This window comes from Berghia stephanieae, chromosome 7, assembly GCF_034508935.2.
Source record: "Berghia stephanieae isolate SIO BIC M18660-M18661 chromosome 7, UCSD_Bste_1.3, whole genome shotgun sequence".
NCBI lineage: Eukaryota > Metazoa > Mollusca > Gastropoda > Nudibranchia > Aeolidiidae > Berghia > Berghia stephanieae.
This window is the reverse complement of record NC_088366.1, coordinates 37,535,011-37,562,334: the sequence shown is the minus strand read 5'-3', so window position 1 is coordinate 37,562,334 and position 27,324 is coordinate 37,535,011. Positions and strand designations below refer to the sequence as shown.

General features: G+C 38.8%; 1 protein-coding gene across 4 annotated transcripts in view; it reads right to left on the bottom strand.

Annotated features, from left to right (window-relative positions):
- Positions 1-68: 68 nt before the first annotated feature.
- Positions 69-27,324, bottom strand: part of LOC144977185 (tRNA-dihydrouridine(20) synthase [NAD(P)+]-like) — a 78,224-nt gene continuing 50,968 nt past the window's right edge. For 3 of the 4 annotated variants that reach the window (XM_078922114.1, XM_078922116.1, XM_078922115.1), the window contains exons 10-15: positions 26,531-26,696; positions 22,135-22,259; positions 15,858-16,019; positions 14,504-14,591; positions 11,352-11,425; positions 69-2,453 (exon numbers count right to left, since the gene is read on the bottom strand). In XM_078922114.1, the coding sequence (XP_078778240.1) occupies positions 2,285-2,453; positions 11,352-11,425; positions 14,504-14,591; positions 15,858-16,019; positions 22,135-22,259; positions 26,531-26,696 (784 nt within the window). In that variant the 3' untranslated portion in view covers positions 69-2,284. Of the gene's footprint in view, positions 2,454-11,347; positions 11,426-14,503; positions 14,592-15,857; positions 16,020-22,134; positions 22,260-26,530; positions 26,697-27,324 lie in introns of those variants that run through there. The other variant, XM_078922117.1, reaches the window with a different exon arrangement.

The following is a 27,324-nucleotide window of genomic DNA, read 5'->3' as shown; positions in this document are numbered from 1 at the left end:
TTTTCTACTCATACTCATAACGATGCTTACGTTTCAACCGTCGTTAAAAAAGTGAAGACGTGAAGGACTGAACACACCAATTTTGTAATTCCAGTTAATTACATAGATAACATGGGTGCACACAAAAAGCCATGGAAGCAGTGACATATAGGTCACTGTAATAACAATGCGATTTATGGGAGGGCAATAACCTTGAATTTAATACATATAAAAATACGGTGACAAAATAAACAACGGCCTTTCAATCAATTGGCTTGTGCGTATTTCACGCCTACCTTATTTGCATAAGCACTGAAGGTCGGCTAGACACTTTTTAAGAATATGACCTGAAGGACGAATAGACACTCCATTTTTTAATTCTATCCATCCATTTCTGAGTAGCTTACGCATGCAGATATGGTGTTTTGTTTTGTTTTTAAGGGTTTTATGGCGCTTGCAACATATTAAGGTCATATCAGCGCCAGTAAAAAGGAAGAAAATGGGATAGTAAAAAGTTATAGAATTACAATTAAAGCACAAAAGAAAAGGTGAGACAAAGGGGAATTGGTTCAAATAGGGAACATGTAGATTCCAAGAGCACACTGTCAAAGTACTTAGTTTGAGATCACCAAAAAGTCTCATCCAGACACAAGCACAGGTCCCAACTAAGAGAAATACACTCAAATGTTTACAAATCATATAATATAATATGTAAACTAAACATAATACAATGCAAAACAGAGATGATTTACAAGGAAAAAAATATCATCTCCCAAAACTATAACTATACATTCGACTGTTTCCCTCCCAGCCAAGGAACTCCGGCCAGGGCCAGGACAAAACCAAGTAATCTCATTCCAAGACAACGACAGGAAACAATTGGAAAACGGGTTGGGGGGATAGAAGACACAGCATTCATGTACCTCCCTGCCCACTATGGGAGGACAGGATCCCCACCCAGCAGATATGGTGTGGTATTCCCGAACCATTAACTTCATTGTATTGTTTGATGACCCCCACCCCCTCCCATAAAAACCAAGACATTGAGAAAATATATGATTCATGACAAAGTGGATCACACCTTAAAGATAGACTTATGCTACGTAAACACACTCAACTCTAGGCCTATACCTCCAGGCTGTACACTCAATAGTTTTATTCAACTATTGTTATCGTGTAAAAATTAAAAATATTAGCTGTATTAATATGCCTATAATTTGTCTCCGAATGCTGGGTTCGGATTGAGTTGAGTTATTGAACTGTGGGAAATTGCACTTTGCAAAAGTAAAATAAAAAAAATAATTTTTTTTTAAAGAACAAAAACAGAATAAAGACTGCTACTTCAAAATGTGATCTCAAAATAGCAATCGAATTTTGGCCAGTAATCTCACATCAAATATCTACCGGTTAAAATGACCCTCATCGAATCAAAAACTCTGAAACCAGAGACTTCATCTTGCAAAAAACTCCCTCAAAATTCAGCTTCAAGGAAGTCCCAGCTTTAAGAGTTTTTTACAAGATGAGGGTCATTTTAGTTGATTAATATCCGAAGGACCAGTTTCCTGCTCCAAAGGTTAAAATCTAAGAAGGTTTGTTATTCTACTGGTTACTGGGGAATTTGCCCTAACAAGTCAAGTTGTAAATCAAAGCCAGATTGTACGAGTTTCAGAAAGCTCATTGGGAAGATTTTTGTAGGGTGAAAAATTCAATATTATCCCTGTATTATGAGTGAGTTTAGATGGGGTAGTATATGAGGAAATATTATTTCTTGAATCACTTTAGTCCATGTCTATGCATTAGTGTGTAAAATGAGGCTTCTTCTTTTAAAGGTAATTTGACATACATACATCCAACCGAAATATAAATTATATAAAAATGAAAAGTCAAAGAAATAATATAATATTTAACCATGGTTTAATATTAAAAGGCAATTTAATTACAAATTATTACAGTTGGTCATTTTAATGGAATAGACCAGTTACTGGCAGTAACTCATTGACCCAAGCCAAGCTTGCCAGGAAGCATGACCTCGTGACCTATTCACAGTGAGAGAAATGCACTCTCTAACTACAATTAAAGGCAATTTCCTCTATGACTCAAATGGAACCAAGATTTTTCTTTTACTACATCAAAACAATTTGTAAACAAAGTTAAAGTAAAACAATTCAAGAAGCACATCTGTTATCATTTGAACCAATATTGCTTTCAGGTTTGTACAAATTTCTCTTACTCTCTGCACATTGGGTCACAGAATCTGCACCTTCTTCAAAGTGCTCTTTTATTGATGTACCGTTTTCATTGGTCGTTATGAGTTTTTTGTGGCATCTTTTTCTTCTTCTGACAGAATAAATATCCATTTCCTGTGGAGCTCCTCTGCGTCTGAGCTTGATTGTGTCACTTTGCTGTCACCCTGTCCATTTGCAATCAGGCATACAAGAGCAGCACTCTGTTCTGCTAATGGTTTTGATTTCTCCCTTTTGAAAAAAACAAAAGAATTCTTTTTTAAAACCTACCAAGATCATGAGGGATAATTACAAATGAGTCATAGTCAAAATAAAATGCCCCCCCCCCCACCCCCTCAATTCAATCTAAAACCATTTCAGATAACAAAACTTTAATTTTAAAATGTTCAGAAACCAGAAAATTGATTCTTTATTGATGTCTTTCTTTTTTGCTGCTCTTTGTAATTAAGTTTAAAAGTCTGAATTTGTTGTTTTGTTTTTTTGCTTTTTTCAATTAAAACTGAAATTTCCAAAGTGGTGGAGGACTGCTTAAAAAAAGAGAACACGATGAAAGAGAAAGACATAATTTTCAACTTGGGCAGGCAAGTTGCTGTAAAAAGAAGTTTAATTTGAAAATGTGAGCGCAATATCCACTCATTAAGCTCAAAGCACTCCTTCCAAGCCATCAGCAACATTTATTATGTTGGATAAAACATGGCGCCTGTTAAGCAGTGTTGGCCGCTCGTCACAGCCATTGCATCGCAGGCCCTCACGCAGCTGCACGTCAAATTTACAAGTATGGATCACTGTAATCCCAGCATTGTGTTAGATGCAACTGCATTAATTAATTATGTGTGTGTTTGTGGGGGGGGGGGGGGTTCCAATATTAGAGTGCAAAAATGTCTTTGTATTTTCGTAACGCAATATGTTAAAAATGTAAAGTCTTGAAAGAGAAGTAAAGTAAAAGGGAAGTGAGGTTTAATAAATAGATATAGATGGAAGAGATAAAGATAGAGAGTGGCAGACGTACAGACATACACACAAACGCGTGCACACACAGATAGATAGTGAAAGAAGGAGAGAGAGAGAGAGAGGTATTTTTAAGCAGTTGGCCAATACAGAACAAAAATCAAAACATACTTTCTAGTTAACTTCAACATAATCATGGTATTGTAATTAGGCAAGAATCAAATAAATTACTTATTACAGAGGATGTGCTATTAAAAAATTCAACTAAATGGGGGGGGGGGGGGGGGGGGGGAGGTTGAGGGATTGATGGTGATAATGATAATGATAGCTATGCTCAAGAATATATTATAGTTATAGTGGCAATGACAAAGAAGATATTGATAATGGTGAGATAGATAGAAAGAGAGGTAGGGTTTGGGGAGATACAGCAATTGATGAAATGTGATAATAAATGTGGATGAGTATTATTTGTCATACATATAGGCCAAATATGTCTAAGCATGCCATCCCCCCCCCCCCCTCTCTCTCTCTCTCTCTCTCTCTCTCTCTCTCTCTCTCTCTCTCTCTCTCTCTCACTTCCCCAAAAAGGGAATTAAAAAGAAGTAGAAATATATAGAAAGAAAAGAGCGTTTTTAAAAATTAAGGGATGAAAGGAAGCAGAAGGAATAGGGTGGTATTAAGGGAATAAATTTGATATTTATAAATGGCATATAGCCGCATATTTAACCTGTTGTGACTGAGAAGACAGCTTGGAGATTTTTTTCTTTATGTGTCAAATTAAAAGCATAAATGAATGTCTTTGTATGTCTTCATTCATCTATATTTACTGTTCTAGAGGCTACAGACAATTTAACAGTTGAGCTTAATTTTGATTTGAACAAGAGGTGGGGGGGGGGGGGGGAATTAACAACAAACTGTTTCATCACAAAGTCGTCATTTTTATCTATTTTACCAAAACGTGAAGGGGGAACTATAGGTATCATAAACTTTCTGGCCTTTTTCATAGGGTCAGTTTGGTTGAAATGGATTTAACACACACCCATGTATTTTGTCACGAGTTATATTTTTATTAGGCAAGCTCCTAATCCATCTAAGACTTTCATGGGGATCGGTAGATATTTGAAGGGTGAGTTTACTGGCCAAAATTGTCACCAACAATTACTTACGCGAACCAGGATGCCCTGAAACTGTTGCGATGGAAAACACTGGAAAGCAGGCGGAAAGAAAAACGCCTCCAATTCTACACAGACATTATCATAGCATATGTTCACAACCCTGACACACAGAACCAACGAATATAAAAAGTTTCTTCCCAAGAACCATCACGGAATGGAACACTCTCCCACCAGAAATCGTAGATATTACCAACAACAAATTTGGTCAACTATTAAACATTTCTCTTTCAACTCAATAACAATAACACAATAAAGGAAAAAGTCACCACATAATTGTATAAAATCTGCAGTGATGGGCAATCCGCCTTCGATTCGCGGCCTGCCGATCGGAAAATGCGACGGCGGGGATGGCGACCTGACGCACATATTGTCCCTGAACGTCGAGAGCCAGAGTATGGCAAAAAATGAGCTTTTATCAAAGCTATTGGCCGTTCACTGCGTAGATATCCTCCTGTTACAGGAGACCCACCTTTATTCAGGCGCGCAATCTTCCCGATTCCAGATCCCAGGCTATTTGGTGGTCCAACGCGAGGACACTTCGAGGCTCAAAGGAGGGGTTAGCGTTTACGCTAAAGAGCCATCGAAAGTAAGGGTCATTGAGAGCGTAACGGACAGCAATGGGGTGAACCGAATTTCCGTGGAAGTAGGTGGACTGTGTTTGCATAATATTTACAAACCACCTAGAGCGACTTGGACTACACCACCGGTACCGGTGGTCAGCCATCCTTCCATCTGTCTGGGAGACTTTAATAGCCACCACCACGAATGGGGCTACCGAGACTGCAACGAGGCAGGAAGACAACTCCGCTCATGGATGGACTGTAATGATCTACACCTAGTGTACGATCCTACAGCCAAGGGTACCTTCCGGGGTACCCGCCATAAGAAGGAGTATACTCCAGACCTCACCCTCGTAACGAAAGGCGCGAACGGTGAACCGCTGCAGGTGAAGCGGACAGTCCTCGGGGACTTTCCGCATAGCCAGCACAGGCCGGTTCTGTCACAGCTGGGGTGACAATACCGAGGGTGCAGTCTCTCCCACTTTGCAGATGGAATTTCAGGAAGGCTGACTGGGAGGAATTCAGTTCCTATATCGAGCAGGTCTGCCCTGCCATTCCTCCCAAGTCCAAGAACATAACCAGATTCAGTAGGCTACTGGTTAAGAGTGCTCAACGCTCTATTCCACGGGGCAAACGGAAATTCTACACCCCTTGCTGGACAGCAGAGTCGGAAGAGCTGTACAGAGAGTACCAGCAGACCCAGTCCCAGGACGCAGCCGATAGACTACTTCAGTCTCTGGCAGAGGGAAGGAAGCAACGGTGGCAGGAGACCGTGGAAAGTCTCGACTTTACACACTCCAGCCGCCACGCTTGGCGTTTGATAAAGAAATTGGACCCAGATCGGAATTTCGCGAAGGCTGCACCGGAATGCGAGGCAGAACAATTGCCAAGAACATTAAGAACCGTAGTAAGCGGTCCCTAATCAGGCTTTGAGCGCGGTGTCCGCAAGGCGTACCGTACGATTTTGGACTCGCTACGTGCGGAGGAGTCAGACTGGACGGCCCCGTTCAGTCCCGAGAAGTGGGTGCAGCCATTAGCGAAGTGAAGAACGGCAAAGCAGCAGGGATAGATGGTGTATATCCCGATTGGTGACGCATCTGGGCCCCAGGCACAGGCCTGGCTAGCAGAGGCAATGTTGACATCCTTGCAAAGGAAAGCTTCCACAAGTGTGGAAGCATGCGAAGATAGTTGCCATCCTGAAGCCAGGGAAGCCGGCGAAGGAGGCAGACAGTTACAGACCCATATCGCTGCTGAGCTGTCTTTACAAATTGTTGGAGCGTGTTCTATTAAACCGATGGGGGCCGGTCCTAGACGCTGCCCTGCCACCCGAGCAGGCAGGCTTCAAGGAAGGGAGGTTGCACCACGGAGCAGGTCATTGCCCTTACAGAGCATATTGAGCACGGGTTCGAGAGAAAACAGCAAACAGGTGCTGTGTTTATAGACCTATCAGCGGCGTACGATACGGTCTGGTGCGATGGGCTAATGCTCAAACTTGCAAAAAGACCTTGAAGTTGTTCTCTTCGATCTTAGGGGAAAGGCAATTCCACGTCGCGCTGGGAGACGTCACGAGCAAAGTAAGGAAATTGAAGAATGGGGTCCCTCAGGGGTCGGTACTTGCGCCAATGTTGTTTAACGTTTACATTAGCGATATGCCGAACACTTCCTCCCTGAGGCTGGGATACGCAGACGACTGGGCACTCGTTACTCAGAGTAAAGTGTGGACCCGTCTCGAGAGCGTACTCAGCGAGGACGTCACCAGACTCAAATCCTACTTTGACAAGTGGTACCTGAAGATGAACACTTCAAAAACCGTGGCCACTGCATTTCACTTATGCAGTGGTTGGCACACCCGTAAACTGAATGTCCTAGTCGGGGACCAGCCACTCCCATATGAGCCGCGCCCAAAATATTTAGGGGTGACGTTGGATCGCAGTCTTACCTATCGGGTTCATCTCGAAGGGGTTGCCCGGAAGATAGAGAAGCGGAATAGTCTTCTGAGGAAGCTGGCGGGATCGACTTGGGGCGCTAGCCAAGCGCTCCTGAGTACATCCGCCCTGGCACTATGCTATTCCACCGCGGAGTATTGCGCTCCAGTGTGGGGTAGAAGCAGAAACGTTGAGAAGGTGGATGTAAAACTTCGCAAGTCGATGCACATAGTGTCGGGAACGCTAGCAACAACCCCTAGAGAGTGGGGCCCGATAATGGCGGCGATCCAGCCCCCCGATGTCCGGAGGGAGACCATTACGGGAAACTGGCTAAGTAAGATCAAAGAGAGAGGGAATGGGGATACCCCTCTCATGCGCATAATGAACGGTGCCCCGTTTCGAGCCAAAATAAGTCCCGGTAACCCTTGTACGCAGAATCCCTGACTACGGACAGAGCTGCACATACGAGATGGAAGTCGGTTTGGACGAATTCAATCCCTCGTGGGGGCAGGGACCTACACTCCTCTAAGCTTGGTGAGAAGTTGCCAGGCTTTGATACCAGTAAGAGGAGACACTGGGTAGCTGCGAATCGGCTTCGGTCGAGGAGCTGCCTAACGGCCGGTACGTTACATCAATGGGGTCTAACTTCCTGTCCAATATGTCCACGCTGTGGGCAAGAACCCGAAACGGCAGAGCATCTAGTCGAAAGGTGTGTTGTGACGATGCTACCAGGCGGGTTCGCGACGGTGCACGAATGCGGACTGGACTTTGCTGATTGGGTCGATCGTCATAACATAATAGTGTGAACCATAAGAAGCAGCTGCTGCCTTTTGCAGATAGACGTTAAACTTGAACTTGAATGAGGAAATCCATACACAGTTACTTTCAAGGATAACTTGCGTCTGGATGTAGATGAGGATGAAGAAATGTATAGTATAAAGGGCTCCCACAACCTCCGCAGAAAAAAAAATTCCAGACCTTTTCCAGACCCATATCATGACCAATAAACTCACAAAACGAGGAAAGACTATCAAATTTCTAAAAGGATTTCAGACATACTAGATATAAATAGTAAGGTGCATAACTGATTATGTGAAAGAGTTACGATTATGATGATGATGAGATAAGATGATAATAATGATGACGACGATGCGGTGGTGGTTGCAGTAGTGGCGGTAATGTTGATGATGGCAATGCAGTGGTTGTTGCAATAGTAGTGGTAGTGATGATAATGATGATGTGGTGGTTGCAGTATTTGTAGTTGTGTGGATGGTAATGATGATGATGATGTGGTAGTGGTGGTAATGATGATGATGATGATAATGATGTGGTGGTAGCAGTGGTAGTAATGATGATGATGATGATGATGTGGCGTGGTTATAGTAGGGGTGGTAATGATGATGATGTGGTGTTGTGGTAGTGGTGATGAGGATGGCAATGTGGCAGTTGTTTCATAGTGGGGGTAGTGTAATGATGATGTGGTAGTGGTTGCAGTAGTGGTAATGATGAGGATGGTTTAGTGTTGTGGTAATGGTGGTAGTGATGATGGCGATGTGGCGGTTGTTTCAGTAAAGATGGTAGTGATGATGATGATGATAATGAGATGGTGGTGGGTGCAGTTGTGGGGGTAGATGTGATGGTTATAGTAGTGTTGGTGATGATAATGATGTGATGGTGGTTGCAGTAGTGACGGTAGTGATGATGATTTGGTCGAGGTAGTGTTGAACTTAACCTGAACAAATTCCCGACCATTTCCAGTCCCATCTACCCAAAATGAGTGAATTCCTGAACTTTTACCTGGCCTGGGAAGAAAATGATCATATTCTCGACCTAATCCTGATTTCCCGACCTTGTATGGGAACCCTGAATATATTATGAATATGAATGTATAATATGACCATGACTTGAAAAGTATATTCGCCATTAGCAAAATATTTTTTAAATAATTTGATGTATCTAGAATCAGCATCATCAAAACCATCACACGTAGATTGCCATCAATGTTAACAAAGAATGTGTAGGTTTAGAGTGAAATGGAACAAGCGAAAGAATCACATTCACAATGCCATTATTCCTGTTTAGAATTGATAAATAAATCGAACAAATTAGGCCTAATGCAAAGCAGTTTGAAGACAACACTTGAACAAAATATAATTCTCATTTATGATGGTAATTCATGGAATTAAACTTTAATTAATTTAAAACAAAAAGATGCAACATTATGAGAATGGAACTGTTGAATGAATAGCCTCTTGAATCTCTCGTGGAGTACACACACAGCAACATGTAATCGACAGGCAATAGGGTGGCCTAAACCATTCGCAACAATAAGCATGAGGAATTGCCTCATGTGTTAGCCTGGCTGTTACCAAGCAGGTATTTATTTCTAAGTATGGCCAGCTATTCAAAGGACTCACATTTGGTCCAGCAACAGTGGGACTGGAAACCAGAACCTACAACTAGATCACAAAGCTGCCAAAATTAAATTTGATACCTGTTTCATTGATGTATCATAATTTTTGGCTGAGTTATACAAGATTGAAATCGGGAGGTTCCTGCTAATCTCAGATCCAAAATTCAGAGAAATTTGCACTTAAAGATTTTACACACACCAGTAATGAAATTTGCCATGCTTTGTATTTTGCACGTGACTAACATCTGTGTCAATTTATTTTTAATTCGCTTTGTCAGCTTTTACACAACACTCATTTTTGTAATGACGATATTTTTGAGAATTGACCCTCGAGTGAAAAAATAAACCCAACAAATAGCACACATACTTTTATCCATTTCAACAGTGCACTGTTTATTTAAAGTTAGCTGTGATATCGGCACTATTTCACAAGATCTGCAATTCTGGAAAGTCTCACAAATTTTCTGGCGAAAGTAGCCGAGGCATTACGGTCGATTGACTGAAAAGCAAAGGCCGTGAGTCAGTCAGACAATCTAACACTTCAAACTTGAAACAAAGGAATGAAAATAGTGTTAGCTCAACCATAATTTCTCTTACTCAATCGATGTGTTCAAATTTGATTGAGCTATTGGCGGGGGAGGGGGGGGGGGGGGGGGTGTCGTGGATTTGGGGGGGGGGGGGGGGGGGGTAACAGCTCTTTGCACTCAGAAAGGAAAGGGTCCTCGCCCACTCGGTTTTTTTTCTTTCATTATCCGCATCATTTTCAACATCCTCCTCCATGCCACCTCCCTGTCTCTCTCTCCTCTTCCTCCCTTCTTTCCCATAACTCTCTCTCTCTCTCTCTCTCTCTCTCTCTACTTCCTGTTCTATCATTCTCTATTTCATTTCATAATCACTCTTGTCATTTTGTCTCATCCTATTCACTATAGCTATCTCTATATATCGGTCTGTCCATTAACTTTTTTCTTTTAGTATTCCGACCCTCCCCCCCCCCCCCCCCCCCCCCCCCCCCCCCCCCCTCCCGGTCTCTCATTCCTTCTCCCTCACCGCTCGTCATCTATCTATCTGCCTCCTCCCTGTTCCAACAATCCCTTTTTAATTGCATTGTCAGTCTCTTCAATATATCTCATGCTCCCATCCTGGTAACCATCTGTATCTATCTGTCTATCCACTAGCTCTTTATTTTATTCATCCCCACATTCCCTCCTCCCATCTCCAGTCAACACTCGTTCAGTGAATCATTCGAGGCAAGCGCACGGTCATGCCCACGCCCACTACACCACAATTTCCTTGCCTTTGATGTGCTCAATACAATTATCGGCCGAATCTAACAAGTTTTAAATTATTCATTTTTCAAAATATCTCATAAAATTAAGTTTATAATGAAGCAAGATCTTGAATTTCTTGCAACATCAACTCAAACAACAATCGTGCAGCGTAAGCAGCCATTTTGCATAACTTATGACCATGTGATCCTGAGGACCAATGAGAGAGAAGGATTCAAGGGGTTTTCCGTGGCCTACTTCTGTTTACATAACTGGAATTTGACTACACTCTTTTTGGGGATATAATATGACCACAAGATGGGGTCAAGGGGCTAAAAATAGCATTGCAAAGGCAGGAATGGAGTTCCCCTTTGAAAAAAGTTATAGGTTACCAGATTGTCGTCCTTTTGCTAAGCTTAAAGAGTCGTCAACGGGCACCAAAATGATCCCTCTTTCAATGGGTGAAAGCAGGGTATACCTCTTTAAAAATTAATTTTATATACTTAAAGACCGTTTTTAATGAAAAAGGCACGTTTTTATGATAGAAAAATACCTTAAAAAGTCAAAAATTGAAAAAAAGCATTTTGACTTTTTTAGTCACTTTTTAAATATAATGGCCATTTTCTCAGTTCAGTCAGATGTACCTTCCGGACTGAACCGCCGAGCGACATCACAATTTGGGGTCAAATTTCTTCTTAGCTAAAAATCAGTTCTGAAGATCCGATAATTTGATAGTTATGTCAATACACACACACATACAAACACTAAACATGGAGAAGTGAGTTTCATAGATCAGATTACTAACAAACTCACCAACAAAACTGATTGTTACATAAAACTCACCAGTATGGGTTGGAATAGGTCTTTCCTTCCAAAGTAACTGAACTGTTAAACTGTCTGTCATCTGAACGTTCAGTCTGGGGGAAAGGAAATGAACCATAGATTTCAATTAACCTTTATTAAGGCGGGTTTCCTTCTAGTTAAACCGGACATCATATATTACTATTTTCACAAGTGGTGCAGTAATAGCAATGTGACTTGGACTTTATAGAGTACTGCTGTTTTCATGAAAAAGTTAAGATCTATAGTTATGGGAGGTATGGTAATTTGGAAAAGATTCAGTCCTACCATTAAAGGGTTAAAATGAATGCTTAAATCCTCCTGAGAAATCCCAGGAAGATACAGCAAGCTTCAATTCGAGATATGAGCCAAAATCGAAGATAAAGTGATTCACATAGCAACAAATTTTTCAGTGCGACGATCAAGAACTATCCATGCAACTATAAATTTGAATTTTATTAACATTTACTGACATGCAGTCCTTTATGTGACTCACAGCAATTTCTGACACCACTTGGTGGAATTTCAAAAGTTGAAAGTGTAATTACAGCATATGGTGGTTGTAGTAGTGTTGGTGGTAGGGATGATGATGTGGTAGTGGTTGCAGTAGTAGTGGTGGTAGGAATGATGATGTGGTGGTGGTGGTTGCAGTGGTTGTGGTAGAGATGGTGATGTAGTGGTGGTAGGGATGATGGTGTGGTGGTAGTTGTAGTAGTATTGGTGATAGGGGTGATGATGTGGTGGTAGTTGTAGTAGTAGTGGGAGGGATGATGTTGTGGTGGTAGTTGTAGTAGTAGTAGCGAGAGGGATGATGATGTGGTAGTGGTTGTAATAATGGAAGTAGAGATGATGATGTGGTGGGGATTGTAGTAGTAGTAGTGTTATAATAATAATAATAATAATAATAATAATAATAATAATAATAATAATAATAATAATAATAATAATAATAATAATAATAATAATAATAATAACAATAATCATAATAATAATCTTTATTGTCCAAATTAAAGGCAATTCATGTGAGGTAAACAATGCTCAGCTTGGTTCATGGTATGAACATCAACACATTTACATTACAGACACAGCCATACACGAACATACACGCTTGCACGCTGTTTCTACACATGTATACAAAAGAAATGAGCGTATATACATACACACATACATACATACAGACATGCAGACATACATACAAATCAGCATACCATCGTACATACATACATATATACATACATACATACATACATACATACATACATACGTACATACATACATATATTATACATACATACATATATGCATACATACATACATAGATACATACATACATACATACATACATACATACATACATACATACATACATACATACATACATACATACACACAAACAGACAGACAGACAGAACGATACGATATATTTGCTGGGACAGCAGATAATCATATTATAAATACAGTGTCTTATATTAAGAAGAAGATGGCAATGATTGTATGAAGATGATGATGATGATGATGATGATGATGATGATGATGATGGTGATGGTGATGATGATGATGATAACGACGGCGGCAATGTCGATGATGAGGCAGGGGTTATTATTATTGGGGATAATGATGTGGTGGTGGTTGTTAGTTTTGGTGGTGGGAGGGATGATGACGTGGTGGTGGTTGTTGGTGTTGGTAGTTGTAGCAGTTGTAGTTGTAGATATGATGATTTGGTGATGGTTGTAGTAGTAGCGGTTGTAGGGATGATGATGTGGTGGTAGTTGTAATAGTAGTGGTGGTAGGGATGTTGATGTTGTGGCTGTGGTGCGTGTTTTTTATTCATTTTTTTTTTAAATGAAAAAGGAGGAATTGTGATGGGGATGGGCAGAGATAAACCATCATTTAGGCGGAAGTCCGCCTTTAGATGGAAGATTCTCAGCCCTATTGCTGCAATAGTAATGCTGATAATTACTAATGATGATGTGGTGGTTATTTTAGTAGTGGTGGTCATAGGGATGATTTGGTGGTGGTAGTTGTAGTGGTGGTATGGATGATGATGTGGTGGTGGTTGTAGTAGTAGTGGTGGAAGGGATGATGATGTGGTAGTGGTTGTAGTAGTAGTGGTGGTAGAAATGATGATGTGGTGGTGGTGGTTGTAGTAGTTATGGTAGGGAATATGATATGGCGGTGGTTGTAGTAGAAGTGGAATTAGGGATGATGATGTGGTGGTGGTTGTAAGTGTTGGTGGTGGTAGTTGTAGCAGTGGCGGTTGTTGGGATGATGATTTAGTGATGGTTGTAGTAGTGGTGGTTGTAGGGATGATGATGATGAGGTGGTGGTTGTAGGGATGATGATGATGAGGTGGTGGTTGTAGTTGTAGGGTGATAGGGATGTTGATATAGTGGCTGTGGTGAGTGTTTTTTATTCATTAATAAAAAAATTGAAAAGGGAGGAATTGTAGCAGCAGTTGTGGTAGGGATGAAGATGATCTGGTATAGTAGTGGTAGGGATGATGATGTGGTGGTTATTGTAGTAGTGGTGGTGGTAGGGATGATGATGTGGTGGTGGGTGTGGTTTTGGTATTAGTGGTGGTATGGATGATGATGTGGTGGTGATGGTTGTAGTTGTAGTAGTAGTGGTGGTAGGATGATGATGTGGTGGTAGTTGTAGTAATAGCGGTTGTAGGGTGGCTGTAGCAGTAGTGGTGTAGGGATGATGATATGATAGTAGTTGTAGTAGCAGTGGTGGTAGGGGTGATGATGATGTGGTGGTTGTTGTCGTGGTGGTGGTCATGGGTATGATAAAAATAAAAATAATAATAATAAAACTGGGTTTGTGCTCAAAGCAAAGTGATAATAAAGAAATAAAAGTGAGTATAATTCGATAGCCTTACGTGATATCACGGTACCTGAACTCATCAGGGGGATTCCCCATAATTTGGCAGGCATGACCCTGAGTCAATTTTGGCAAATTTATTTTGTTTCTGTGTGTATAGCTCAGCCAGAAATCATGGTACATCAATGAAACAAGTATCAAATGAATTAGAAAAGAATGATCCATTAAGAGATACCAAATAGTCAAAATGTCAAAATTTTACTTTCCCGACCAACCGTCACACGGCATCAGATATATGCACATGATGTTGACAACCTTTTTTTAATGCTCACTGTTTGATAAATTGCCTTGTCAAGTCTTTCTTTGACCAACCAATTATTCAAAGTCTGTTTTGGTGTCTGTGTATTAGAGTATAAACGCCTGCAATGAAAAAGAGTAAGATACAATCCACATAGTTGAGAATTGAAAATCCCAGTTTTAAAGGGAAATTACAATAGGGTAAAACAATAAGGAACCAGGGAAGGCATAAGTATATGATAAAAATCCGAAAATATATGTATAGTACTGTCTTATATAGCTTTTCAGATTTTTATTATTTATAAAGAACAAGGGGTTGTGTCTCACCAAATAAACTTTTAAAATGATTTATTCTGGGCACACTTTTAATTTGACAATACTACAGAATAACATCAGATAAACATATCAGTTAAAAATATGGATGTTCGAAGTTCCATTTTAATGGGAAACTTCTAAAAAGTAACAATCTTCCACCTATGCATCCACGGTCATATATCAAACATTTGATTTCATCCATTAACTGTGGCAGTCCAAAAAGTGAAAAAATAGATTCTTTCTTCAAATATTTCATGCCCATCATCACATACCTCTTAGTCTTAGCCCTTTTTAATCAGAGTTGACACAGACTACAGATATTCTACAAATACCCATGTTTCCTTTGCTACGGTGCAGATTTGTCAAGCAACAACCATTGTTCCTCTTTGCTCCTTGGGGCCTCCACAGTTGTCTGTCAAACTAATATGTCCTTTGCCTTCTACTTTGCTGCCCATGGGGTGAAATTTACTTTGCTGCATATGGGGTGAAATTTACTGGTCTGATCATGTTTACCCAGAACAGAGCATATTATTTTCATATTTCCCCCAAACAAATTTATATTCCCGTCTCAAGAAACATGATGGAATAGCCTTTTTATAAAAATAAATATTTTAGGAACAGGTTACAGAGCTCAAGACCTGTCCTGTTATTTAAAATCCATCATTCTACATCCATATATTGTGTTATCGAATGGGTCAGAATACAAGAGATCCATATAATTCTAATTAGTTAAAATTATATTTTGATAATAACAGGAAATGAAGTGAGTAGAAAAATGCCACTTCGGAGAAGTGGAGGATGTTGTCAACTGTATACCGTCCCTTTCGCGGCAATGAAGAGTTGTAACAGTAGGGTCGTGGGTTCAGCCCCCATCACTGCAAAGTTTTTATTCTTTATCGTCTAATGGGACTTTTCTCTCACTTCATTTCCTGTTATTATCTTATGTTGATAATAAAATCGTACTATCGGAAATCCGACAATTGTCGGAAGGTTTACAGGCCTGATCATAACACAGTTGAAATTCTGAAAGGCTCAAGATAATGATTTCCAGCCCAAAGTACAACTCCAACTTACTTGTCATATCTCACAGGAAGTTCTATGTAAACGTTGCCATTTTCCAATTTTCTTCGTTTAACACCCATATTATTTTCACATTGTCTAGATGCTAATTCTGCTTTCCTCTCCTTGCGTTTCTGTAAAATGTCCACATATTCTGCTTGCATATTCCAGATGTCACTGTAAATGGAAATAGTGAAGAATAAATAATATTTTGCATCATGTCTTTCTCTTGAATGATTCAGATATTTATATTTAAATGTTAATTTCCAGGTAAGTCAATAGCTTAATGCTAAGACTCATATTTTGATCCAAGGGTTGCAGACCAGATCCTGAGGGGGACACAGAAATTTGTTCTTTTGACCTCATAATCTTAGACCAAATAAAGAAATAGGCCTCCAAAATTTAATATTACCTAAATGTGTGTTAAAATAGGAATTTAACTAAAAATAAAAAATGGTGTGCAGGAGACAATGCAAGACAAACTTATTTAATTACTTAATTATTCCTCTTTGATGTTTCATAAACACATAAGGTTGACAGTAAGGAGTGCCAGTGCCAGTGATTTCTGTCTTTCGCCAGCTTCCAAACCTCACCCCTGGTCCAACCACACGATGTCATCTCTCTTTCCACCGATCTTCTCCAAGTCTCCAGTGGCCTTCCCCTATGCGTCTACCCTGTGGTGTCCATCTGAGCACCGTTTTCACCATTACTCCCTCCTTCACCCGACAAACATGGCCAATCCATCTCCATCTTCTTGATTTGACTGTTTCAGAAATGAAGGTCATGTCAGCTTTTTATAGAAGATCTTAAGTTGTTATTTTGATGGGCCAAAAAATGTGGAACGTTATTTCGTAGACATTAGTTTTGGAAAATATATAATGTGCAACAAATGGTTTTTGTTGATTTCCAAGATTCTGCTCCATGCAAAAGAACTGACAACACATTACTCTTGAATATGTGCAATTTTGTTTATAATGAAATTTTCTTTCCATTCCAAAGTTTGTTTATGGTGCCAAAAATTATACAGGCTGTTTTTAGCCTTTCATTTATTTCCTTTACTGAGTCCCCATCTTCAGATAATTTAGATGAAAAGTGATCGTTCCAACATTCCATTTGAGCTTTTTCATTTGAAAGGACCTGTCCATATGTGTCTTTAATAGGTACATCATTAGTGTTGAAGTTAGATGATAATATTTTGGTGATTCTGTAGAGCGCTTCCTGTCATTTTTTGCAGCTGCATTTTCTGCCTCCAGTACAAGGTTTTCATGATAAGTCCCTTTGTCTGCTTTTGTTGACTTTTTTACTTTCTTGTCCATTGTTATATACTCCTTGTGTAATCGTTCTTTAACTCCCATTGATTTGGTTCCTAAAATTTTCTTCTTTAATTTCCCTTCTTTCATCAATGAGCTTCCATGAGGCATCCGATATCCACTGCTCTTTCCTCCTCCTATGGAGTCCTATGACTTCTTGACAAGTTTCAATTATTTCCTGGTTGAAATTTTGTAGATTTATTTCTTCCTCGTGATCCATTAGAATCTCGACTCTGTTTCTCAGTTCAAGTTTGAAGGGCTCTGCAATATCCTGATTTTTCAGTTTATTGATGTCAAACTTCTTTGCTCTCGACGGTCCTTTCATTGTGGCTCTCAATTTTAGTTTCAACTTACAAATTAAGAGTTCATGATCACTTCCAATACCTGCACTTCATCTTGCTCTAACATCAAGAAGAGATGTTCTCCATTAATAAGGATATGATCTATTTGTTTTTTTGTGTGTTTCCAATATCTTTATGATGTTGTTGTTGTTGTTTGTTTTTAGGTGTTTAACGGCGCTTTCGACACTATTTAGGTCATTTAAGCGCCCGTTTCTGTCTTTTATCAATCTTTTATCGACCCTGAGGGGCCATAGCTGATCAAAACGTGTACTGTTGTAATAAAATCTTTATAAAATCATAATAGTTACATGTTTGTTAAGTAAAAATATCTATTTACAATTTCTGCAGGAGTTCACATTCCTGCAGATACTTTAAAATTGTAAGCGGATCGACCGACTGGAACAGAGACTTCAAGTCCCTGTTATCATAATGTTGTGACCTTATCTGTTCTAATTCTGTACATTCAATCAAAATGTGTTGAACTGTCAGGTCACAGTTACATCTTCTGCAGAGGGGTTTTTCATCCCTCTCCAGAAGGAAACGGTGAGTGAGGGCAGTATGTCCGATCCGGAGTCGAGTTATTTTTACCTCGTCTCTTCTTTTTAGCCCCGAGTTGGGTCTGGGGCCGAGGTCACTTTTAATTTGTTTTAATTTGTTATGTACATCTCGACTCCAGGATCGTTCCCATTCCTTTCGGACATGTTTTTTAATATTGATCTTTAAATCCGCGTGTGGTATTTTACTGCCCTCTTGTAATTCTTGGCTCACCGCCTCTTTTGCCAGTCGATCCGCTTCTTCGTTCCCCTGAATACCCACATGACTAGGTACCCAGAGAAAACAAACTTTCTTTTTTTTAATAAATAATTTATTTGCACCTTCCAAGATACTTATGAGTCTTGGATCGGTGCAATAAAAATTTGAGATCCCCTTTAGTACGGACAGCGAGTCAGACAAGATCAAGAATTTATTTTTATTCGATCTCTCAGCCAAACGGAGAGCATTTAGGATTGCTCTCGATTCCGCTGTAAAGATCGAAACATTTCTATCTAGGCGAAGTGATCCTGTGCCTTCCGATGAGTGATAGGCACATCCTACTGCATCTGCGCTCTTTGAACCATCCGTAAATATGTGAGTATGGTTTTTGTATGTTTGTAATATTGCTTTTAGTGTCTGTTTGTAAATATGTGGGTCTGTTTGTGATTTTTCCAGTTTTGTTAGGTCCAAATTTATGTTTGGTCTATGTATGGACCATGGTGGTGTCTTTGCCTGGACGTATGGATGTATCCTATCTAGACTGATGTTCATGTCTGCGATGTCTTTTTTTATTCTGCAACCTAATGGTGGTGTCATTTTTGGGTGCTTTCGAAATTTTTCTTCTAGTGTCCTATCCGTGTAGTGTACATGTTTGTGTGCTGGGTTGTCGTGCAGCGATGTGACCTTAGTAACATACTGGAGAGCCAGTTTTTTCCTCCTGAGATGGAGAGGTGGCTCATCTGCCTCAGCATAAAGGCTTGCCACTGGAGAAGTGCGGTAAGCCCCGAGTGCCAAGTGCCCTGATGATGAATTGGGTCCAGCATGCCTAAGTAGGATGGTTTTGCAGATCCGTATACAAAAGATGCGTAGTCCAGTTTTGATCGAATAAGGGTTCGGTATATCTTTAGAAGAGTGTTTGTGTCCGAACCCCATTCCATGCTCGACAGAACTCTCATTATTCTCATTGCTTTCATGCATCGCAGTCTGAGATCTTTGATATGGGCGAGGAAATTTAGTTTCCTATCAAAGATGGCCCGCCAATAATTAGATTGTTCTCTGAGCAGAATTCAGCTAGTCTTTCCCCATTGTCATTCATTGTGTTTCCTAGATGTTCATTCTCCATATGTCCTTCCCTCAGATGATTACTGTTGCCTTCTTTTGTGTTGAGATCCCCGAGCACAAGCAGGACATCATGTTTTGGCGTCTGGCTTACAAACCGATCAAGCACTTCACGAATTCGTCTTTTTCATCTTGAGTCTTATCTTCTTGTGGAGCATGGCATACAATTACAGTGAGATTTGTGTATTTAGAATTAAATCTTGCTTTTAGTAATCTCTCATCTTTTGGCTCCCATTCCATGGGTGAAGGTTTTATCTTTTTCGAAAGGATGAGGGCAACCCCATTTAGCTCTTGGTTGTTCTCTCTACCTGAATAAAGGATTTCATGTTCTGAATTTAAGCTTCTTTTCCCTTGTCCTGTCCAGTGACATTTGCAAATTGCCATCATATCCATTTTTAACCTATCCATCTCTTACACAGCTGATGTAACTTCCCTGTCATACATTCCATGTCCCCACACGACGATTATATTTTGATCTGAGAAGCTCTTGACTCTTGAGATATCTGGTTGGGGACTTCCTTTTGGGTTTGGTCCTCATCCACTACGAATGCACAGGTCTGGGCTGAGAATGAGACATTTTCCTGTACTGCTGTCAGTCCACTTTCTTTGCTCTCCATTTCTGTCCCTGACATATTTCTGAGTATTTCTATTGTCGATTTCTGTAACTTTGATTTTTAGGAGTGGGTTGTTGGCCCTACGTCCAACCCCCAGACTTGAAGGATCAGGATTGTTTTAGAGGGCCACTCTTAGATTGGCTGCTCTCCCCAAGCTAATGAGTCCAATCTACCTTTTTGGTATTTCTTCAGAGTGACCTTCTCCTAGGTGAACTGCAATCTAAGGCTTATGAGCTCCACCAACCCAAGTCTAGGTTGGGAGCATGGATGGTGTTTATCCATGAATTTCTATTGTGTCATTGCCCTGCATCTCCTACCCATGTCTTGGGCTCTGGGGGGTTCCACAAGTCTGGCCCCTCCTTGACAATCTTTGACGACTATCGAATAGAGTACAAGACAAAGCAGAAAGAAAAATATAGAAAAAATAAATTAATAATAGGAATAATAATAATAATAATAATAATAATATTAATAATAATAATAATAATAATAATAATAATAATAATAATAATAATAATAATAATAATAATAATAATAATAATAATAATAATAATAATAATAATAATAATGGGGGACGATGTGGTCGAGTGGTTAAGGCATTGCACTGTGACCCGGAAGGTCCCGGGTTCGAGCCCCGCTTCAGGCACTTTCGTTTTTTTCCTTGAGCAAGATTATTAACCGCCAATTTGCTCACTTGGACAACATGGGTGATTCCTGTTGACATCAGACATCTTGTTTGATGAATTATCTATATTCCTTTGTGGAATGCCTAGGCGACGATGTCTTATGATGTGGTGGGAAGGGCATAATTTTAAAAAAAAACAACAACAAAATAAAATAAAATAAATAAAAATAATCCTAAAAAGTCAGCCTTCCTCTACTGGGGATGAATCTAAGACCTCCTGATTATCAGTCAGAAGAGTTACCAATACATCCTACACTCTAATTTTGAATCAAAATTTTATAAAAATAAATGAGGACAAAGGCATGAGAAAATGATGATGATAATGATGATGATATTGGTGGTGGTGGAGATGGTGGTGAAGGAGGAGAAGAAGGGAACCCTCTACATTCCAGGCAATTTCCATCTGTTCTAAAGCAAAACATACTTTTAATACACCAGTCCAGGACTCTAGTTAGTCAGTCGTGACAATAATGAAATTGTTGACATTGACAGTAATACACCTCTAATACACCGTTGATGACACGATAAATGACTGACATGTTATCAACAAACTCACTGTTGCTCATTTTTCATCTCATATCTTCCTCTTGCTAGAGTTTTAAAATTACGTCTTAAAAAGAAAAAGGAGAATAAATACATTTTTAATAAATAAATAAAACATAAAAATCGACCTCAATAACCTGAACTGCCCTGAACTGTCCATTTTCACAAAAGGGCAGTATCTGTTCACATCACCTCACATACTGTACGTTTGTGGTTAACTGTGATGAAATGACTCACCCCATTTTCACAAACAAGCAGTAACTTTTACGGTATCACTTAGATACTGCTAGCTTTTTACACAGACAGACTAATTCCCCCCCCCCACGCATACACACTAAACGCCAGATGATCAGAGTTCCTCATGGCCAATTTCAAAATCCAAGGTAGCAAAATACACCCTTATGTGAACCAATGCCCTGACTGCCTTGAAAAACTCATTTTTTTTTATCTTTAAAAAGATCGACTACATTAAGAAAAAAGTAGCTTATGAAAAATATAAATAAAAGAATTTTAAAAAAACAAGCACGATTCTAAGTGTGGCCAATCTTGGCCAAATTGGCTATGCATATGACCATCTGGCAACCCTGCAAGTCATCTTAGCGACGCCAACTTATTACGTCAACAAATCAAAATGTCACGAGCCGTTTCGCATGGTCAAGCCATGCTATTCATTGTCGCCTCCGTCATGCTCCAGAGAGATGCTGTCCAGTTTACAGGGCGGAAAACAGTCGTCTGAGATGCTGTCCTTTTGTTGGTTAATGGTGGGGCTTTATTAGGAACTGTTTCAAGCAAAATTATACTTGAGATATGATCATTTTGAAAACTTTGTAAGCTTTTCTATGTGTTTCGATTAAGTGAAAAAAGTGATTTTTGTAAGATACTGTCCTTTCGCTGGCTAGGGCAGTGAAATGAATGAAAGCGACTTACGCAAAATCTTGAGTTGATTTGGCTGCCAAACACTTATCTCCCTCTGCCATCTCGGTCATTTTACCACTCAGCATTTGTAGTATGCAGTACTTGGTATTCATTTCCTGGTTGTCATACTTGAAGGCCTGCATAGGCAGAAGAAGGAACAGAAACATTCCATTGCAAAAATTAATGGCTAATTTGTAGTTATGTCTAGATTGTTTTGGAAGAGGTGTGATCAGTGATTAAAAAATGCCATTGGCATTGAAATTAAGTAATTCCTAAACCAGACATGTCATCCATAATCAATTTATATATAAAACCTCATTTGGTAAGAGTCTGAATACATACTTGGAAGACAGAGTGAAAATAAAAATGGATAAACACACTAAAACAAAGAAAACATCAACAGTTTTCAAATGATTTAAAATAAATAAATAAACATGATATTTGGAATATTCCCCACAGCGTAGGACCAAGGCAAAATGAGATTTTATAGCTTGTATAGCTTAATTACTCATTGTATGTGCAAAGCCATATTTTCATCTTTGTAGTTTCTGATTGTATACTCAATATTGTCAAATTAACAAACACTGTTTATATAACTTTGACAAATGTTTGTCTATGCATGAACGTTTCACAGGGCCTTTATTTAAAGGTTTTAAAAACATATTAGGCTCTTAAACAAGGGATGCAGTGGTAAGGAGATGTCAGCTTTTGTATTTTATAAATAATTTTTTTATATACCCGGAGTTTGCCTATTCAGGGCACACCCATTCACTTTTCTGAGAGGATGTCCTAAAAGGGGTGCTAAAAAGTAATAAAAATTATTTTTCATGATTCATTTTTTAGTTTAATACTAACTTAAAGATGTTATTTTATTGTGAGTTTAGTTCACTGGCATGTGATGTCCATTCGGCATTGGTTGATGGTTATGTGCTGTTGTATGACTGACTGTAAATATGGTGACCAATCCGCTGAATTCAACGAAGATCTCTTGATTTTGAAATACAGTAAAATTACTTTAAACCGAAAGAAGCTAAACCGAAAGAAGCTAAACCGAAAAATACCTTAAACCGCAAAGAATTTAATCAATTGTACTAGTTTCTTCATTATCTTTGTACTAATTCTCACGATGAACCGAAATACTTCTAAGAAGGACTTTCTTTAAACCGAAACAACTTGAGAGCACCTTCCCTTTTTCTCTCTCTATTTTTCTTCAAAAATTCGGGAAGGAGGCCACACGTAATAATGCCCGGCGATATTAAACAAACAGCGTAAGTATAAGATGAGGGTGATGGGTGGTGGGGGTTAGGCAAACACTTCAATCACTGCCTAGGACTTCATATACTCTATAGATGTCACTGATCACTGCACTTGGGCTTGGCCAACACCACAATCGCACAGACTGGAAAAGGAAGACAGCGGGTGAAAAATGAGGAAAGAGGGGGAGTTGGGGTGTAGAATCACGCAAGCGAGATATTCTCGCTCGTGTGTTGATGCTTTGGAACTGACTGGATTTTCAACACGACAATTGACATGCCATTTTGTTTCCACTTTGTTTAAATGTGTGTGTGTGTGAGAGGGGGGGGGGGGGGGGGGGGGTTCGATGTAATTAGGCCTTTGAACCTAATGGCTTTTCAACAAAAGAGAGATGTGTAGTAGACAGCTTAGCACTTACACGCCTTTTCACTTTTCATTTCTACTTCACTTCACCTCTGAGTAGCTGCGCATCATTCATTATCAATTATCGCACAAGAACTTTCGATCTTATTTTAGCTTTGCATTTTACTAAAAGATGTCTAAAAGAAAGCACTGTGGTTACACGTTGGAGTTTAAAATCAAAATACTACGTGAAGTCAATGAAAAAAAAGTTGATCAAGACGGAGATATAATGTAAAATACACGGCATCCCGAACTCAACTCTTTCAACAATTTTGATTTGAAAACGAAAACCCCCAAAAATATTTTTAAAACACACCCAAAGAAAAAAAAATAAAAAAAAAATGTTAATGGTTACGAAGACGGCATTTATTCAACAACTCCATTTAACGGGAAACCCATGATGCGTTTAAATGAGCAAATTCCTTAAATAGTTACTACCCTTGAAAAACATTGCAAAACGGGAACATGCTTTAAACCAAAATGTCTTTAAACCGAAATGGTTTAGAAGGTCCCCAAAATTTCGGTTTAAAGTAATTCTACTGTATTATTAAATATTATAATCATGACTATTCTGGGGGGTAAAATTTAAATGTAGAATTAGCTCTTTTCTATTATTAATAACGGAATGATGTAATTTATTCACTGTTTAAAAGAAAAAATACTTTATGTTCACTTTCCTATCAATGACTCGCTGACTGTTATCCTATCATTTATCAAGCTGAAGCATTAAAACAAAAGCAAATGTGTTTATTGCAGGTGTGTGAGAGTGCGTGTGTGTTTGTGTGTGTGTGAGAGAGAGAGAGAGAGAGAGAGAGATAGAGAGAGGGAGAGAGAGAGAGAGGGAGAGAGAGAGAGAGAGAGAGAGAGAGAGAGAGAGAGAGAGAGAGAGAGAGAGAGAGAGAGGAGGGAGGGGGGGGGGGGGGGGGATAGAGTTTCTAACAAGAACATGTAACCTTGTTTGGCGGCCCACAATAAAATGCAATTTTATTCATTTTACTTACAATCCAAAATAATATATTTCCCTCGTTCATATAAGATAAGATAAGATAAGATAATATAAGATAAGATAAGATATACTTTATTCATCCAAAAAAAATGGAAATTCGTTTACAGACGTGGCATGCATGAAAATGTATAAACACAAGGTTGAGAATCTATGGCGACAATGTATATATATAATATATATATATATATATATATATATATATATATATATATATATATATATATATATATATATATATATATATATATATATATATATATATATAATATATATATATATAATATATACAAATGCACAAAAATGTAAAAAATATACGACCACGGCTCTTTACTCGCATTCTCTCACTGTACTCAGGTGTAAAATGAGTACCTAGCCGTTAACAGCGTTGTCTTTGTCTGAAAAATTGTAATATCGCTTAACAGGCGTCATGTCCCGTCCTACATGTTAAATGTTACTGTTGACCAAGGACCCCTTGTAAAGCGCTTTGAGCACATTTAGTGGATATTGCGCTATATTTTTAAAAAAATAATTTTACATTAATTTATGTAATCCTCTTTGGCATAAACACAAGCCATTTCTCAAACTTTTGCAATAAAAATTATATTGGAAGCGCGTTATGTTTGTATTCACCAGTAATGTGTATTGATGGTTATAAAATGTAGATGTCTGATAGTTAATAATTGCCGTTCGTTGCTCATATTCAAATACTGCACATATATCATTTAAGCTTCAATTAACCAAACACTCCAGTTTCATGAATTCCTTCAAAATGGGTATGCGGAAAATTCATAATTTTGATAATGTAAATCTTCTATGAGTTCCGATCCTCACCTGCTATCGATTTTAATATAGCTGTAATAAACGAAATCCTTTCCTATTGTTATAAAATTCATGAAAAAATATTTTTTTATTAAGACAAATTGATTCAGGGGTTCATACACATTTATGCTGCTGTGCATTCAGGGGCAGCTGAGAAAAAGAAGAAAAACATGCGGCACTTATCAAAAATCTGACTATAATAATAATAATAATAATAATAATAATAATAATGGTGATGATGATGATGATGATGATGACAATAATAAGAATAATAATAATAATAATAATTTTTTTAAAAAAAAACAGGAACCACAGATGGCAGTATTTTTTGTGAAAGTTTTGTTCCCCAGTTTGCTGTTACAGGGGAAAAAAGGGTAATGGATTGTGACAAATTGTGCCAAAAACCCCAGAAAGCTGTTGATGGATATTTATTCTTGCGCGGGGAATGAGTGGACAAGGCAACGTCATTTTTGTTGTTATAAATTGAAAGGACTGAATTAACCCAAACATAACATTTTGCGTCCTGCTTTGTGCTCATTGTGTTCAATGAATAATTTAATGCCTTTAATACAATGTTTAATGTGTTCCATGGTTTGGAGACTTAAAAATGACACAAATCACATTGATGATTTCCCTGAAAAACAAGGGTAGATAACTAGCACTAAATATTACTTTATTCTTAAAGACCCTTGAATTCCCTTTAAAATGATACTATCCAACTTTTATGATTTTGAACTCTGGCCAAATTTGCTATGGAAAAGTAAATGGCAAAATCTGCACGTGGAATCCACCATTTCTAGAAACATTTCACTATTTCAAAGTTCTTTAAAAATCACGAGAAAAATTCCACATGTTCCCTTGGGCAAGTTATATCATTCTTTTTGCCTGGAAATTAAAATGAGAAATAAATTAAAAGAGAGCCCTTACATAATTGAGGTAGCGTTTTATCACTGTGGTGACAGGAAGAGGTCCATCATGTCGAAAAACTGAACAATTCCATTCAGCTGCCCGTGCTATCATGACGGAGCTGGCACCTGTTTCTTGTTTGAACTTGACTATGTCTTGAATGGATGTGATGTCTTTAGATCCACCACTGGAATAAGAATGGCCATTATACCGTACATTGAAATGATAAGCTTTAAAGATGTATAAAGTAATAAGTAGAAATTAAGTCAATATATTATATCTGTTTAGAAGTGGATAAGTAGAACTGCTCCTATCAGTAGTTTTTCACCACAGTTGAAGCTAATAGTTGAAGCACAACTTAATCAGAACATCCACATAAATTGAAACAATGAGGTGTTGAAAAAAATTGTTTCCACCTTTTCTAATGATTAAGTGGAATGGTTTCTACTTGATTTAAATCTTTTTCAAAAAACCAAAAACAAAAACTGTCTCTCCTATGAGAACAAAAAGAAAATCCTCCTGTCTTTTCTTTTAAATTAACAGATAGGGTCATTGATCAAAAGCACATGATATACATGCCATCTATTTTGCGAGAAGTCACACATTTATCTGCCCAAGGGTACAAAGGATAAATAATGAGAAAGCAAGCCAGGAATAAAATTGTCTGCTTCTGTCAAGGCAAGTCACGTTGATTGTGTGGCTATGCAGTCTTGTGGTATGACACGCGCTTTCGGATCGGAAGGTCCTGGGTTCGAGCCTGGGAAAAGGCTCTTTTCTCACATTTTCTCACCGCACTCAAGTGTAAAATGAGTACC